Source organism: Python bivittatus, unplaced genomic scaffold (assembly GCF_059951505.1).
Source record: "Python bivittatus isolate LINGU-HERP-01145 unplaced genomic scaffold, Pbiv_v1 ctg000020_np1212, whole genome shotgun sequence".
NCBI lineage: Eukaryota > Metazoa > Chordata > Lepidosauria > Squamata > Pythonidae > Python > Python bivittatus.
Genome location: NW_028277030.1, coordinates 107,586,367 through 107,604,664, shown reverse-complemented (window position 1 = coordinate 107,604,664; position 18,298 = coordinate 107,586,367). Strand labels below are relative to the sequence as shown.

At 44.4% G+C, this 18,298-nt stretch overlaps 1 protein-coding gene across 1 annotated transcript; it reads left to right on the top strand.

The window, feature by feature from the left end:
- The first annotated feature begins 556 nt into the window (after window positions 1-556).
- LOC107326540 (uncharacterized protein F54H12.2-like) lies at window positions 557-1,867 on the top strand. Its single transcript, XM_015890710.2, has one exon. It carries the CDS (start codon window positions 557-559, stop codon window positions 1,865-1,867), a length of 1,311 nt encoding a protein of 436 aa, XP_015746196.2.
- Window positions 1,868-18,298: the final 16,431 nt, after the last annotated feature.

Here is an 18,298-nt window from a genome sequence, read left to right as displayed (position 1 = left end):
GACAAAGAATTCATAACGGTAACCTATGATAACCCCCATTATGTCCCGGTCTGCAAACATTTCATCCCTAACATCACGGTCAAAATCAAAAGAGATCAGAATACGTCCATTTTAACCACGGGAAGGTCATCGTCAAGCTTCATTTCAGACTGCAGAAAAGCGAAGGATGATTGTGATCAAGGAGTACGGGAGACCTCAAGACTACGTAGCCTACTATCGGGATCAAGCGGGTAGCGGTCTTACGGGCTTTCGCAGAACCCCCGTCATGTATGGGACAGGTTTGGGAAGATTGTTTCGGGGTCTTTTTCGAAAAGCCATGCCTCTTCTAAAGAAAGGGTTAGAAATCGTCAAGCCGCATGTGAAAACCGCAGCCAAGAACATTGTCAAAGACGTGGCTGGTCAGATTGTATCCCGCGTTATAGGGAGAGGCCAAGAGGGTTCGGGACCGCCTACCCCCTTTAAAAAGAGAAGAGTTGTGAAAAAACGCGCTCATACAAAGAGGAAGCGGGCACAGAAGAGGAAGAGCTATGACAGCCGAGATATATTCTAATACAAAATGTCTTTTATCCACGAGGCTTCACAGGAGTGTATGAAGTCGGAACTGGATCTTTTTCAACTGCCACCTACACAAACCAGTGTTGAAAACAGCATGTATGTCGAGATACCTCCTTTATCTGCGCTAACGCCCAACGCCCCCCTGGAATTTTTTGTCACGGAACACGGCAATCATTACACAGATTTAAACAACACATTGCTGCACGTGACTTGCAAGATTGTAAATGCGGATGGCACAGGCATCGCCGACGACGCACAGGTAGCCCTGGTCAACTATCTTATAGCATCGCTGTTTAACCAACTGGATGTGACCCTGGGAGATCGTCTCATTACGCAGAGCCATCACTGCTATCCTTATAGGGCCATGATCGAACTGATTTTGAATTACGGCGCTGATACTCTAGGAACGCAATTTACAGCCGGGGGGTTTTACAAAGACATGTCAAGCCGCATGGAGAACACTTTACTGTCACAGGCCGGCAATGCCGGGTTCATGGTGAGAGCGAGACATACAGCCAGGAGCCGTAAATGGGACCTAATCGGACTGTTGCATAGCGATCTTTTTTTTCAAGACAAGCTGTTAATTAACGGTGTTGATGTGAAAATCAAACTCGCAAGAAGCAGAAATGAATTTTGTCTAATGAGGGACGGCAACGAGAATTACAAAATGCAGCTGGTGTTGGCCTCTCTTTTTGTGAAACGTGTAAAAATATCAGCCGGAGTGCGTTTGGGCCACACGGAAGCTTTGCTGACCAGCAATGCCAAGTACCCTGTTGATCGAGTGGGGATGAAGGTTTACAGCATTCTGGCAGGCAGCCTTGTGTGTAATCAGGAAAACCTTTTTCTGGGCCAGCTACCTAAACAACTAGTGATTGGTTTTGTGGACAACGCGTCTTTCAGTGGCGAATATGACAGTAACCTGTTCAATTTTAAGAACTTCAGTGTCAATTTTTGTGCCCTGTATTGCGACGGCGAACAGATCCCCACTAAGCCTCTTCAGCCTGATTATGAACACGACCTTTATGTGAGAGAATACATGCAGATGGTGCAGATGACCGGTAAGGGTATGAAAGACAGACCTCTCTTGATCAACCGGGGAGAATTTAAGACAGGGTATAACTTGTATTGTTTTGATCTTTGCCCCGATGACGGGTGTGCCGAGCACTATTCTTTGATCAGAAATGGCAACCTCAGAGCGGAAATTAGATTCGCACAGCCCCTGGCCCACACCGTCAACATGATACTCTACGCCATCTTTGAAAACGTTATTGAAATAAGCCACACCAGGAACGTGCTTTTTGATTATATGTGAGAATGGACACCCTACAGATCCTACGTCTCTTCTCTGGTAACCCTGATTTTTTAGGGGTTTACCCCTGCGATCTGCTACCCAAGATGCCGATCTCCAAAAGACCTTTCGGATTAATCGTAAACATCCACCCTCAGAGTTTACCCGGAGAACACTGGTTATCCCTCTACTTCCCGGCTCCCAGACACGGGGAATTTTTTAATTCTTATGGAAGACCTCCAGGCAGCCCGGACTTTCCCAGAGCCATAGCGAGGTTCTTAGAGCGGCAGTCTAAGACGCACACGTTTCATCGGCGGTGGCTGCAACACCCCGGAGCCACGACCTGCGGGCAACATTGTGTGTTTTTTCTACAGAACCAGTTCAAAGGCGTAGTCTATGAGGATATTTTAAAGATGTACGGCGATGTCAATATTAAAAATGATCAAATGGTCCGGCGGCATGTTAAAAACATAAAGGGGGGAAGGGGGCCTGGGACCTGTATCCATCACCAATGTATGCAATCATGCATGGCTTTCTGTAAAATAAAGAGAAAGACTTAAACAGATTTACTGGTTTCACAGCGTATTTATTTACAACACATGGCATACATCGTTTTCTACAAATTTAGCCAGTCACCAAACCCGGGTCTACTTCTAGGACTTAGCAACCAGGATCTAGAGGACGAATCGGTAACCAGAGGAGCTGTTTGCCCCGTTGTGGCAGAATCGGGGCTAATAGCCCTTTCGTCCTTAGCGGACGGGGGATCTTTCAACCTTTCTAATTCTTCTTTAACCGCCATAGACTCCAACAAGGAGGTTGGAACATTTGTGTCGGCCATAGCGTTCATAAATTCGCCCCAACCTTTAGGTTTCCGCTTCTCAGTAAGGGAGCGATGTTACGCGGCCCCTTTCACCAGATCTAAAATGTTAGTGCCGGGGATAGGTACGCCCTTGTACAAAAAGGTGCCACAGTCATCCCAGGACGAGATGTCCCGGTGCTGTTTCATTTTGTTAAGCAAAAGTTCTGCATTTTTCCTGTAATGCGTGCTCACGCCGCTTAGGATGTCATGTAGCGCCGTGTCCTGGGGGGACGTCTGTGGGGGTTGAGGCTGGCGGATCTCTTCTGAGGCGTAAATGAGAGCCAGGCTGTCTTTTTTAGAATCGTTTTGTCTGTTCAGTCTGAGAAACCTCTGCAGCATGGAATTATAGAGTTTAATCTTTTCTTCCTCCCGCAGATCAGGTCTCTGAAGAATAGTCCGTATCTCATCATCCAAACGGTTAGCAGCCACAACCCCCATTGTTGGTGGTCTGGCCTGTAGCTGCTCCATCTGCCGGCGCGACACCAAAAACATTTTCTCCGCATGTTCCATGGGTTAACGGGCGAACAGACTGGCCAGTAGTGGTATAGCCGCCCCCAGTAACGATCCAACGAAGCCCCCCGACTAGCGGATGAGCAGCCTCTTCTTTTTGAGCGACACCTTTCTATCACTCAATGTTTTGATGGCGCCTTTCTTTCTCTTTAAAACTTTATATTGTGAGGGTTTCAGCGGGAGGTTGCCTTTTAAGGTGTTCAGCGCTATTTCGGCTATCGCCCCCACTAGGTCATTATTTGCACTGCACAAGATGGCTTTTCTGTGTCTTGGACTGGCCCTTACTAAGATTTTTAAGATCCCCCAATTTCTGCGCACCCTCTCCGACATCCTGTACATACTAACACCAAGACGTTCGAGCTTACGCTCTTTTATTCTTCTTTTTCATAGTGTAAACGGCCAGCCAATCAGGTGGAAAGATACTGGTTCGCAGTCTGTAGTCCTACGCTGTAGTGGCGGCCAAATCGACCAAAAGATAGCCGTAGGGCCTGCTCTTGGCGTCTTGGAACACTTCTAAAAAGTAACGGATGTTAGTGGGGTACATCTGTCGGGCCAACATGACAATTTGCACCTGGTCATGCGGGCTGCAGAATAAAACTAGGTATTTTGAATTCAGAGCTATTGTGCGCATTTTTTTACCTTGAAAAAACAGATTTTGAAGTATGAGAATAATGCTCAGGTTCCTGTGATGAACGTACTGCGTAAAAGCCTTCTGTATTTGGTCGTTGTCGCCGGCCGAGGCCATAAGATCGTCCACCATGGCTAGATTGGTTTGGTTTGGCGGGAACAAATCATCATCTTCAAAGGAAGCCGGAAGGCCCTCCATAAATTTAATATAGGGGATTTTATTAAGCAGTTCTTTGTAGAGAGGTTGCCAGCAGCTATAAAACCATACAATATTTTGAGGCATTTGAGACATCACGGCAGGGCCGTTTTCTAACATTTGTTTGATAAAATAAGATTTGCCGGAATTGGACGGCCCGCTTATAATACAAGAGGAAGGGTGTACAAACTGCGCGCTATTTTCCATAACACTTAATAGCTGTACGGCATCGTGCAGTAATCCTCGCTCTTTAGAGCTCTTTTATTATACACCACCTTGAGGGTCTTTCTGAGGACCCTCATTTCTAGGGCCCACTGTTTCTTAACTCTGATGATCCCGGGCTGTTCTACCCTGATTTCTTTTTTTCTCTCCGCGCCGGGCAGGCAGTAATCGTCCACCAGGTCTTTCAAGCTGTCAAAATTGATCTTCTCACAATTTCCGCTGTTTAGCATAACCCCCTTCACCTTCAGCACCGCTTCCCCGTTGGACAAGGCGTAAGCGTATGTTTTGGGGCTGGCCGCCACAAACTTGGTGATCATGGTGTTTGGAGGGATCTCGCTCGTCAGCTGACCTAAATAGTCGCCCAATGGAGGCGTCCACGCTCCCTCTCTACTTACAAAAATGACCGAATCGGTGTCATGGTACAGACATCTATCGCCCAGCCTGTCCAGGAGCTTGTAGAGTTCCAGCCAGGTGTAAGCCGTGGTAAAGCTGGCGATGAAAACATTGGTACAAGTGGCTTTGGTGGGGTGGTTCTTGGCCATTTTCCACATCACGACAGCTGTCTCGTCATCCACAAACTCGCAGGAAGAAACGTCGTAATAGGGCACAAAAAGATATTTGAATAATTCCTCAGGCTTTGTCACCACAGACGTCGTCAGGTGATTGGTGCTCTGGCCAAACTTACCCCACAGAGAGTTTAGAAAGAGTTTGGCTATCTGCCTTTTAGCGGGGTTGACCTCAATGTGCTCACGCCGTAAGCAGACGCCTTCCATCTTTTCATAATCCCGGATATACCGCTCTTTATCCTGTTCTGTTTTCACCAAGCCGGATAGCCGCTGGCCTCCTGTTTTTGCCTGAGATGTGTATTCATATAGCCTGAAAACAGCTCGTCTGATTTCTTGTCAAAATGCCAGACCTCGTAGATTTCAGCAATTCTGTACCCCTTTTCTACAGCCACTTTCAATTCAATGGTGCACCACGTCCCGGTCAGTTCTCTTTCTTCATCAGTGTGCGTGCAGGGGGTGGCTTGTGGCTTTTCTGTGCAGGCCGAGCACAAGCTAAACATTAGTTTGCCCCTTGTTTTGTGGGGTAGGACCGGGAAATAGAGGTTCCTTGGGGGGTACACCTTGACTTTGGCTATCCCGAAATACTGGCTGATGTCCCCATAGTTTTGATAGACGATTTGAGGGTGACCAACCGGGTATTCCTTGTTCTTGTTCACAAACGGATACAAACTGGTAAAATCATAATATAGGATTTCTTCGCCGGGCTTTGGTTTGTAGTACAGACATGTGGCGTTTGTTCTACCCCCAAAAAAAGCATCTCGCGGGTTCAAAGGGGTTGGGAGCTTCTTCTCAACTAGAAACTGCTTCAACGTGGGTTCTGTCTCCAGCATGCCCCGCCACTCGTGTTCCCAGATGCTGCGCATGGTGTAACCCCGACCCCTGAGGTACTCTTCTTTGGCCAGAGTACAGCTGTGCAGCCCTCCGTAGGTTGAATCAAGTAATTTGTTGAAGTCTTTTTCAGAGTAGCAGACGGGACACCCGTGAAAAAAACAGCCGTTAAATTCAAAAGCGGTGGGGACCCCGTTTATTACAGCGAAGCCGTCCAAAGAATATTTGCCTACTTGCTTTTCGCACCCCTGCAGAGCGTGTTGAATGCGGATATTCTCAGTGTGTTCTATATACATCAGCCATTGGATACCCAGGGTCGAATACCTTTTCTCTGCCCTCTGATAGGAGTCCAAGGGGGCTAAAGCAATGGTTTTACTCTTCAAATACATGAACAGGTACTGGGCCATGCAGACCGAGGCAAGGGTTATGTATTGGAAGGGGTCAATGCAGCGAATCTCTACCTCCTCAACAATATCCCCACCGCGACCTGTGAGGCACTCGCGGTCTGTCATTTCCATCACCTGTGCCCTAAACCGAAGACAAGCCTCCCTCAGTATCTCCACATCTTGTCTGCAGTAGTAAGCCAACTCCTTCTTTAGTTTAAACACGGTGCCTGCATTAGTGGCGTGCCACTTCAGGAAGGCTTCTCTCTCGCCGGGCATCATGGTCTCGGGGCTGTAATACCTGGCTTTGGGGAGAGGCCCCTCGTAGTCTTGATTATCCGTTGTATTGAACAAGTGGGGGAAGTACCCTTTGCACCCCTGAAACCCCATGGCTTTCGGAAGTTTGCTTAATTTAAGTGGCAAAAAGGAGAGGCTATCGATAAACCGGATCTTATAATCCGGGAGGGTGATACTCAGCAATTTGCCGCCCTGGCTTATCAAGTCAACGCGCACTTTTTCACGGATCAGCTGTCTCAACACTAGGTACCCGTCGTATCCTTTGGTGTTGTGGGCTATAAAGGTGCATCCTTTAAATGTGAGGTCTATAAATTTCTTCACAAACTGCTCCAGACAGTCCTCTCCATAACGATTCCACCTCATTATCTTTTTGCCATCGCCGGGCTCCAGCATGTCCATCGCATACACAAAATTCGGGATGTGCAAACCTGTCTCTTGGCGACATTCAAAATCGTAAACGTATCTTTCTCCGTTTTGCAGGCGATCCACCCCCTTCATAAAACACAGGTGCCCATCCAGGCTTTCAACCTTCTCGGAGCACTGCCCACACACTGTCTTCTTGCATTTATTGTGGGGTGTGAGAACGTAAACACCACACATCTCAGAAAACACCTTGGCCTTACAGACAACCTTTCCTTCCCCCGCCAGCCGCGTGTGTCTTTCAAGACATGCGTTAGAGCGGCAAACCAGCTTGCACCTACAGCATCTTGGCTTCTCCCCCAGCGCCTCCTGACAGTCTTGGTTCAGGCACGCCCTGCAGTGGTATTGGCAGCCATGGCTAAATTTGTGGTGGTAGCCCGTGTGACAGAATTCACTGAAGTAACGCTCGCCCAGGAAGCCCTTGATGTTTTTGATTCCGTAGTAATGTTTGTCATGCAGCAATATAAACACCGGTTTTTCTTGGTGTTGTCTGCCGGTGACAAAAAACCTCCAACCGCAGTGGGTATAAAACAAAATTTTTATCATGACCCCTAAATGCTCTTCGAAGAGGTGTATCTGTGAAAAGCCAACCCTGTATTCTGTGGAAATGCCCAGGCGGGCGTGAATGTCCCTGGCCGCTCTAGTAACGTCTTCACGTCTCACGCCACCCCTGCTATCTAACAAGCTCAGCAGACACCCAGCAAAACACAGAAATTCACCTTCCACATTGAAATCAATCAGGTGCTGCCTTTTTGTCTGCAGGACCCTGGTGAAAATGACCGTGCTTAACTTTCTGTGGCCTCCCCCTTCCCTGTTCCTCACGACGGTGAACACTAATTGTAAATTGCCCGCCCACACCAGCTCTGCTTTGCTCTGCAGAAGATTTTCTACATGTGTTAGGAAATCATCGGCATTTAAATCCTCCATATGCCTCCTAACAGAAAACAAAGGTCTCTGCAGACCGTCCGCTTCTAAACGGAGCTGCGCAAAATCATTTTGACCTACATCCCTAGAGGCTTCATTCAAAAAGGTCTGTATGACATTATGGACGGCATCAACCGCCTCTACAAAGGAGCATACGTTGTCAAGATTAGCAAACCTATACCGCCGATAGTGCTCTACAGCCGCATAATGACGGATGGGCCTCTCCCACGACTGCACCAGCTCCATACGCACATTCCCAGAGTTTACAGAGTCAGGGGTCTGTAGCTGCGACACAGAACCCTCTATCTCCTCTTCTGGTTGAGATTCTGACATAGACATGTTTGCTGGGGGTGTGGGGTTCTTCCCTTCAGACTTCTTTTGTTTTTTTCCAGGCGGCCCTGGATTAAAAACAAAGGAGAGGTGATCGTAGTAATGTCATGACCCTCCTTACATTCTAAAAGCAGTCTGCGTCTGGATAAAACAGCAGGCCATTTCACCTTCTAGCAGCATTTGTGTTGCATGGCTTGTACACGGCTGTGGTGTAGAACTCACGCTGTCACCCCCCATGTCAGGCGATGGCATCGGGAAAGAGGCAAATCCTTGGTCGGTTCCCCATTCTGAAGCCAAAAAAAAAAAAAAAAGGAAAGAAACACACCATAGTTTACTCCTGCAGAAGCTAACAATCCTTGCCTGCAGAGGGTGGTTGTAAACAGGCTAAAGCCATACCTTCCTGAGACTTCTGATGCTTTCCCCTGTCCAGAGAACCCTGGGGGTCTGTGGGGAGCGTAAAAGTAGCAAACAGTTGATCCTCTTCCCATTCTAAAACCAAAAAGAAAAAAGAATTACCTTCCTGAGACTTCTGATGCTCTCCCCTGTCCAGAGAACCCTGGGGGTCTGTGGGGAGCGTAAAAGTAGCAAACAGTTGATCCTCTTCCCATTCTAAAACCAAAAAGAAAAAGAATTACCTTCCTGAGACTTCTGATGCTCTCCCCTGTCCAGAGAACCCTGGGGGTCTGTGGGGAGCGTAAAAGTAGCAAACAGTTGATCCTCTTCCCATTCTAAAACCAAAAAGAAAAAAGAATTACCTTCCTGAGACTTCTGATGCTCTCCCCTGTCCAGAGAACCCTGGGGGTCTGTGGGGAGCATAAAAGTAGCAAACAGTTGATCCTCTTCCCATTCTAAAACCAAAAAGAAAAAGAATTACCTTCCTGAGACTTCTGATGCTCTCCTCTATGCAGAGAACCCTGGGGGTCTGTGGGGAGCATAAAAGTAGCAAACAGTTGATCCTCTTCCCATTCTAAAACCAAAAAGAAAAAGAATTACCTTCCTGAGACTTCTGATGCTCTCCTCTATACAGAGAACCCTGGGGGTCTGTGGGGAGCATAAAAGTAGCAAACAGTTGATCCTCTTCCCATTCTAAGACCAAAAAGAAAAAAAAATTACCTTCCTGAGACTTCTGATGCTCTCCTCTATGCAGAGACCCCTGGGGATCTGTGGGGAGCGTAAAGGCTGCAAACAGCTGATCCTCTTCCCATTCTAAAATCAAAAAGAGACGTAAGACCCCTGCTTTCAGTGCCTGGAAAAGCATGGTAAAGTGTCTAGACCACCTACCCAAAAGCGCTCTCATGCACTGCGAATCACTGGGGTCCTCCTAAGCCAAAATAAAACAATGAAATAAAAGTTATAACTGCTAGGTCTCCACTGTGCAGAGACCCCTGGGGATCTGTGGGGAGTGTAAAGTCTGCAAACAGCTGATCCTCTTCCCATTCTAAAATCAAAAAGAGACATAAGACCCTGCTCTCAGTGCCCGGAGAAGCATGGTAAAGTGTCTAGACCACCTACCCAAAATAAAACAACGAAATAAAAGTTATAACTGCTAAACAGTCCCCTGCCATGCACCCCCCCTCTGCCTCAAGATTTTCATCCTGTACTTACATTTGCAGGGTCCGATCTGTCCCTCTTTGCAGGGTGTCTGCTTGGTCTGTGGGATCTAGATAAGGCATCGGCCAGACACTGCAGGCGCCTCGCCCACCCCTGTTTGCATCACACTTTTGACCCCCTCCCCACAACCGGTCAAGCTGATGTTAGCAAAAGAGACACAGACTTTGCTTTATTTGCAAAATATTTTATTATGCCATTCCACAGGCTTTCATTAACAGTTTCTTGGCAGGCCTTGGTTAGCAGTTTCTTGTAATTAATTCCTAACACATTCTGACATATTAGCCTCTTTAGAGCCACCGGTAAGTCAGACCCAATTTTGGCCAGGCTGCCCACTCTTTGCAGGCGGAGGGGTTGGGCTGTGGGGTCTAGCTAAGGTGTTGCCTGCACACTTAAGGTGCCTCGCCCACCCCTGTTGGCATCACACTTTTGACCCCCTCCCCACAACTGGTCAAGCTGATGTTAGCAAAAGAGACACAGACATTGCTTTCTTTTGAAAAACATTTTATTATTCCGTTCAACAGGGTCTCGGTAATATTTTATTGTCAGGCTTTGGTTAGCAGTTTCTTGTAGTCAACCCCTGTCACATTCTGACATATAAGCCTCTTTAGAGCCACCAGTAATTCAGACCCTATTTTTGTCATGACACCCATGGGGCTGGGGTTTTTCTCAATACATTGTATGAATTCCATAAGCTCATCAAGGGTGTCACATGAGACATAGAATTTGTCCAGTTTCGCGGCAATGGTCATAATGACCCAGAGAGTCTCAGGCCTTGAGATTCTGGAACATAGGGATTTCATCATTTCTTCTTCGCTGGCTGGTGACCCATCCGTTTGGTCTCCATCGTCTTGCAGGCACCCCGCAGAGCAATGAAGTAATATTTTGATCACACAGGCCTTTAGAATTTTAATCACCGTGGCATGGTAGGGATAGGATATTTCTTTAAAAAAAAAAAAAAAGGAAATAAGATTGGTTTAAACGATGGGTTTCAAATACTAAAAACTCTGCTTTCTAAAGATTACAAAGCCACCCACCATCTGTGCTGCAGAATTTGCAGTTACAAGGAACTACGGTCTCAGCTTGCAAGTTTTCAACAGCTGATACAGCGGCCAGTTTGTCCCAGCCGCTTTCAAACGGCGCCAATCTGGCGGGTTTTTTCCTGGGGCGGGGTTTTCTTTTCGGGGGCTCTGTGGTCCCGGTGAACGAGGAATCCGGCGTACTTGCCATCTTAAAAACACGGCATTCTGTTTTCGAGACAGACGTACCCGGCTCCAAATTCTCTCACGGCCACGCCTTCCACCACACGTGTCCCGCCCGCGGCTCCCCATTGGCCTCGGCGCGACTCTTCCCCGGGCATGTCTGGAACATGCCCGGACATGCCCCCCCCACCCTGGCGGTCCCCTCCTGCCTTCGGAAAACCCCGGCGGGGGGGAGGAGAAAGGCTCGGGGCCCCGGGATGGCGGGCGATAGCCTTTATTGCATGGGAGAGTCGGCGGGGCGGGCGGGGGCGGCGAGAGACTGGCTTTGGGGCTCAGGGTGGGCGGCTGCCGGCTGGCTTTATTGCACGGGGGAGACGGCGGGGGCGGCGGGCAGCGAGAAACTAGCTTTGGGGCTCAGGGCGGGCAGCTGCCGGCTGACTTTATTGCACAGGAGAGACGGCGGGGCGGCGGAGCTTTGGGGCTCGGCGCACTTGAGGGGCTTCCCCGTTTGCAAACCCGCGTGCTTTTGTCGTTTTTTTCGACACTGAACCGCTCGCCTAAAACGGTTTGTAGTTTTTTAAAAAACCCCGGCGCTTCCTGGAAAACACCGAGGCACATGCCGGGAGGACGGCCGCTTCCGGCGCAGACCGCGTGAGGCATGGCGGGAGGACGGGGAAATGGCAGCACTTCCGGTTCCGCCCGCGCGAGGCATGACGGGAAGAGGGACACTTCCGGGCGGCGCACAAGGCATGCCAGGAGGAGGGACAATGACGTCACTTCCGGTTACGCCCGCGCAAGGGATTCTGGGAGGGGCGTGGCCATGACGTCACTTCCGGCCCACTCTTTTCCGCAGGGGGGCTATCTCCCATAGAAATTTGGTATACACTTATACTACTAAAAGCCCTTCTTTTTAAAGTTGTTCTTCTAAATAGGGAGCATGAATGCTATTCATCTTATAACTGATAAAAAATATCTGAAAATAGTTTGCCATGGTTTGATAATTTTTTTGTTAATTCTCTCAACATTAGAATCAAAAATACCAGGCCAAGATGGATGAGAAAACAAGAATTCAACAAGAACCTCTGATTTCCCGTCTCCAACATGGACCAAAAGACACCAAAATACCACATATGGAGAAAGGAAAATTTATCAAGCCTGAACAAGCTTCTAGTACTGAAGAAAATGAGAACCCACCAGTGAGAACTTAAAAATTTGAGGATTTATACTGAGCAGTTTGTTGTTAAACTTTAGTACATGCCATTAATGGTCTCATTAAAAGCTAAATAATTATAATAAATATATAACATATTCTGCTAGTAAGTAAATATAAGATTATATTAGAATTAGCGAGACGCTAGTATTTATAATATAGTAGCCAATGAATTTTTAACTGCTCAGTAAAATTCCTCCTAATCTCTTGCTATAATTTTATTTTACTTTAAATTAATTTTACAGCTAATCGTTGTAGAGAAAATGGATTTGGTTTCAGTTATTAGATTGTACAATATATAATAGACTGGATGTGAAGTGGCTCTTGGAGGTGGTCTGAAAAATTTATTTGGTCCCAAATGCAGACTTTTGCTTCAGTTACACATGTTGAAGAAAAGACCAATCTTGGTTCCCTTGTTCTTTATACCATTTAAAGATTTCTGATTTGTAGAAAAATTCCATCCTCCAAAAGGCAAAATGCAGGTAATCAATTCATAGCCCACATTTCTATGACTACTTAATAGAACATAAAGACTCTACAATACCCTGAGAATGACTGCTTTGATTTTTTAAAATAAATATTTGGCCTTTGCTATTGCAGAGTATTTGAAATTATAATAATTAAATATTTTCTGATGCTTCTTATTTTTACATATCTTGTTTAAGCAGGCTTGCTTAAAATCTGGGGATAGTAAACTGCAGCCTGTGCTCCACATATGTGCCCTCAGCACCCTTAAATTGTGCCCTAAAATTCAACGATAAAATGGCAGATTTTCAGTGGCACAGGTTTTTTCATTATAATAATACTTCAGTCTAATACACCATTGGGGGGGAAAGGTGTCCATTAAATCCAGGTAGTATCCATTAAATGTGCCAATTTATTATCTGTATAACTACATAATTGACTTTTTATGCATTTGCATCAATTTTACCTTATTAATGAGGTAAAATTGATGCAAATGGCAGTGAGTGATTATGTACCATCAAGCCTGTCCAGGCTGCTTCAGAGACAGTCTGAAGCAGTCTGGATTGCTATTGTTTGTGACGTATGAAGTAATTTTTTTTCTGTTGTATTTGAAGTCTACTGAATGGAGGTCTGGAGAATCGAGATTTTACTCCCCAATTTTGGAGGTTGGTTGTGATGGGAATGGAAGCAATTTGCTTCCAAGGGAATTGTTGTTTTTCTATTCATATACTTAGTACAGCCCCTCCAAATGCCCTGAAAAAGTGTGCCCCAATAGTTACCATACCAGTGGTATCAGTAGAACCTTTTGTGATCTGCAGAAAGTTAGGAGGCACAATTGCAGCCTCCAGACCTTCAAACGTTGCCCATCTCTGCTATAATCTAACATGGGTGCAAGTCAGTTATACTGCCAAAGGTGCTTGGACTGACCTAATCATCCCCAAAGTATTCCAGTTTTAACATAATAAATTCTTAGTGGGTTTTCTCTTCCAGGCATTCCCAGGTAAATTTGCCTCTGATCTTCGCACAGCTGTTTACAGAGCAGATACTGCAAGAAAGCACAAAATAAAAACAGAAGGAAAAATGGGTTTTGAATATACGTACGTGAATTTTATATAACTTCTGTTTTATTTTGTAAAGGTTAAAAGCATAAGCTGAAATCCAGTGCTTTGTACTGATGCATCTAGGACAGGCGAACCAAGACTGGGTACTTCTCCTATCTGCAGCTTTCTGCTCACTCTTTAACATCTACTTTGGATTTTAGGGGACTTGAGATGATTTGGGAAGTTGAGGGCTTCAAAAATCTTTCTGGGTACAATACAAGATTTTTCCCTATAGCATTAGATATCACTTAAATATATGAATATGTCTAATGGATCTTTCCTCTCGCGTCCTTCAGTTAGGTTGAATAGACTCCAATAAACACACTCAGGATGGTCATTGTGGGAATTGGTGTAACACATCTGGCGCCAGATTGGGGAAAATTGCTTTAATATGTTGAATTATTTCATCTAAATGACAAACTATAGGAAGCTGGATTACCCAGAAATATTTTAAAGTCTTCAGCATACTGCCAGTTCCCATAATTGTATTATTTCCAGTGCTGCTCAGCCTCAGGAGGGATGTTTCCTAGTTCTCTGTTTCACTTGAAGAGGCAGCCAGGAGCAGCTTCCAGAGCAGCTGTGTAAGTCTTGAAAAAGGCATGGCTGATTTAGCAGTTTAAACGAGGAGCTTTGTATGAGGTTTGAAAAACCTCTTTTGAAGGAATTATACAGTTTTACCGCTGGGCTCTTTGCAAGTGGCATGGCAGGAAGCAGGCGGTATTAATTCTTGGAAGCCCAAGGGATTCAGGTCAATCCTTGTTGTGGATACAAATCTTGATATAGGAAAAGCTAAGAAATGGGTTTCAGACTTGAGAGGTCTCCACTATCTAGTGTTTCTGGGAATGGGGATGCTTGGTGGCAAAGAAGGGCAGCTCTGGTCCTTCTTTTGTCTGCTGAATGTTAATGTGTATAGTAATAGTATTTTTCTGATGATCTTACCTTTCTTTCCTGTTGAAGGACACCCTGAGTGATTTGTTGATTTTTCAGATGCTCCAGTGGCAACTTCTTTCTAACCTTTGCTGTCCTTTGGGTAGTTTTATTTTCTAATTTTAAAAGTTATGCAGTGGAAGTGAAGTGTTAAAATATGAATGAATTGGTCATAAGGCATTTTTAGTTAAGCAACTTTTGCCTGAGATTTAGTCTGCTGTTTTTTCTTCTATGTAATTCTTCTCTGCCATGTTTCATCTTCCTCCTTCCCTCCCTATCTCTCCATCCTGTTTCTTTTTCTGGCTTAGGCGGGAGGATGATTAAACAGGATGAGCCTAAATAGTGAATTGTTCATTTATCACACTCTAGTAACTACTTTTAGGTTTAATTTATGTTTATATTGCATTAAGTACTCAGTTTCATAACTCTTTCTCAAGTTAGGTCAGCTCTGTTTAAAAATAACTTTAACAATCCATTTACTTAGCCGATGCATAAGTGAAAGTACTGCTTAAGAGACACAGATGCATTTATCTCAGTCAGAAATTGGCAACCCTTTAGTGGTCAAGGGATAGAACAGGTGGCAGCCTGCAACATGAGTAAGGTCACATCATACACATGGGCCAGAGTGGGTTTTGGAGGGAATTTGGTAGATTTTCTTTTGTTTAAAAAAACAAAACAAAACTGTGATGTTCCTTTTTTCAAGCTCACATTCTATTTTATATCTGTACCCAACTGCAAAATGGCAGGAAACTATGCAATCATGACCAGAAATGTTTCTGAGAGACAGAAAGAGGACTCAAGGGCTATAGGTTGCCCCCACCCCAATTTTAGTAATATTAGCATAAGATTCAAAGCTAGCTCAGAAAATGACTTATGCCAAATGTTCATTTAGCAATCTAACATGAATGTGGCAGGAGGATTCAATTACAGCATGAAATTATAAGCAGCAATGGTATCCATAGCAAATCACAAAGACGCTAAGATGATGACATGCATATGATGATATTATTATGTACTTCTCACAGGCTGTGGAATACAAATGCATAAATTGCAGCATTTCTGTCATTATAGCATCATGCACATGTTACCATTTCACCCACCATGTATACAGTACCCATGAGAGGAAATCTGCTAATTCTTTCTCTTCTTGATCATTCTTCCCTGCAAGCAGCAGTATTTGCAGGGGGAGAGATAAAAAAAAGTCAAGATGGCAGTCATGATCATATGATTAAAGTCCACCTCTTCTGTATGTGTAGCAGCATTCCATGCAGGTACAAAGGGGGAGCTTTGATTGCACAGTCACAACTGCCAACTTGACTTTTTTGATCCCTCTCCCTGCAGATACCACTGTCTACAAATGTTCCCCAATTCAGCTGTTTTCTTCTTTAGCTGATATTAAAGGTAGTCCTCAGCTTATGTCCATTCATTTAGTGACCGTTCAAAGTTACAGTGGTGCTGAAAAAATGGACATATGGCCGGTCCTCGAAATTCTGGCTGTCGCAGCATCCCTGCAGTCACGTAATTGCAATCTGGGTGCTTGAGTGCCTGGCTTGCGATTATGACATCACAGTGAGCTGTGGTCATGTGATTGCCATTTGTGACCTTCCCTGCCAGCTTCCCACAAGCAAAGTCAATGGGGAAGCTGGTAGGGAAGGTTGCAAGTTGCTCTGGTAGGTCGCTTCCACCACTTTTTCTTCTGTCTGCAGCCTACTCTGACCCTCCCAAGGCCTCCCCCGGCCTCCCCGACCCCCCTACGGTACCCCTGTGTTCCTTGTCTGGGACTCCTGACTCTTCCTGCTTAAAGACCCATGTGGTCCTGGGGTTATGACGACAACCAGGACTGCTGGGATTGCTGATGCTAAGTAATGCAGTCGCGTGACATCACACTTTACAACCGCATCACTTAGCAATGGCAATCCTGGTTCTAGTTGCTATCGTAACCCAAGGACTACCTGTATTTTTGTTTTGAGTCTGGTTCACTCACAAAAAATGATGTGGGATAGGTAAAGGAGGTTACTTGATGGAGAAGGGTTTCTCTTACCCATTTGCATTATAAGAAAACTAAGTGTTCAAAATCACATGTTTACCTTATTGATAAAGCATAGAATAATCTTCAGATGTTTTGCTTCTTTTCATTTTTAGTTTCTCAAAAATACATAAGGACAGAGCAAAATTAGTCGTTGATCAACATGCTGAAATGATGCTGTGGCCTCCGTGCAGGAGTTTGGAAGATTTTAAGTTGAAAACAATGAGCAGAGAAAAACTTCCTATCATTTCTTCTCATGAAAGATCTGGTTATATTATTAGTGATACTTCTGTTGAAAATGAAGGGAAGTATAACAGATAATTTAGTTTGGGTGGTATAGCAAAAACATTATTAAATGGCTAATATAAAGGGGCTTATGGCCTCTTAAGAACTAACAAAATTATTATGGCATAAACCTTCATGGAGTACAATCTAAATCCTTAGATGCATTAATTATACTCTGAAGCTTCAATTATATAAACACCTATGATTTTAGAGGTGGGGAATTGTAAGGAAAACAAAACGACTGCTGTTTTTTTATAAAGATATTTATTTATTCTTGGGTGTTTTGGAAAATCTAGATTCGAACCATAAAAACAAAATATTATAATTTAAATATAATTTCATTGTTCTAGACTGTACGAGATGATAATACAGCATATAAATAATAATTATATATTACATTACATTATATAATATAGTCTTATATAATACATTATAATATGATATCACATAATAACTATTATATTATATTACATTATATTTGTCCAGGACAATTGCAATCATATGTTATCAACCACACTTCCAGTTCTGACAAATTTTAAGATGATATATCACAATAACTGTTTCAAGGCATAAATTATAGGAGCACCAGATCTGGGCTGCAAAAGACAAATTAACCAGTAAAGGGCAGCAGAGAGACAGAAAATTTCATGCCATCCTGTAGCTTTAATAATTATAATCAATAAGAATCCTACTAAATCAGAAGCCCATACCTCTGAGATTGCTAAACAAACCAAAAATTCTTATTCCATTGAGTGTAACTGAAACAGTAGGTGCCTCAAGAACTTAAGCTGTTCTGTTAAACAGTGCATGGAAGCCCTACTGAGTGTTAACAGTATTCTAAACAAAACTGATAATCTTCCATAGGATGGACTTTTGTTTTAGTCCAAATAAAAAGGCTAAAGTGAAGTGCCTCCTTCACCCCATTTACAGTAGACTGAATTTAGGGCTATTTGTTTGGGCTGAAAAAATCTAGATGGCCACTAGATGGCAGTACAATGATACCGAAAACTCAACCATAATGCAATTAGCAAGGTCAAAGAGTTGAGCCATAGCTTTGACTGTTGGACAAGATGTTTTGCTGCTGTTCCAGCACCTGAGAGGCAGAGGCTTTTAAAGGTAAGCATCCTAATGCTTCACTCTTGCCTCCAAGCACAGACAGTGCTAATTATCCTGATGCAGGACACAAGTTATTTAGGAGGAATGACTTTTCCACAAGTAGGTCATTATTCCATTGGCACCCTTTTTTAAAGTCTGGCATTCCTCTGTCTCTTTATCCTTTGTCTATCAACCTGCTGCATGTCTAGTGATTTTATTTATTTATTTCAATTTATATGGCCATCCATCTCAACTTTATTTTATTTATTTATTTATTTATTTCAATTGACTGGCCGCCCACATAAATTTGGGTAGCTAACAACTGTTAAGAATACAATATCACAACATTGCAAGGAAATACAAATTGGCACCTGA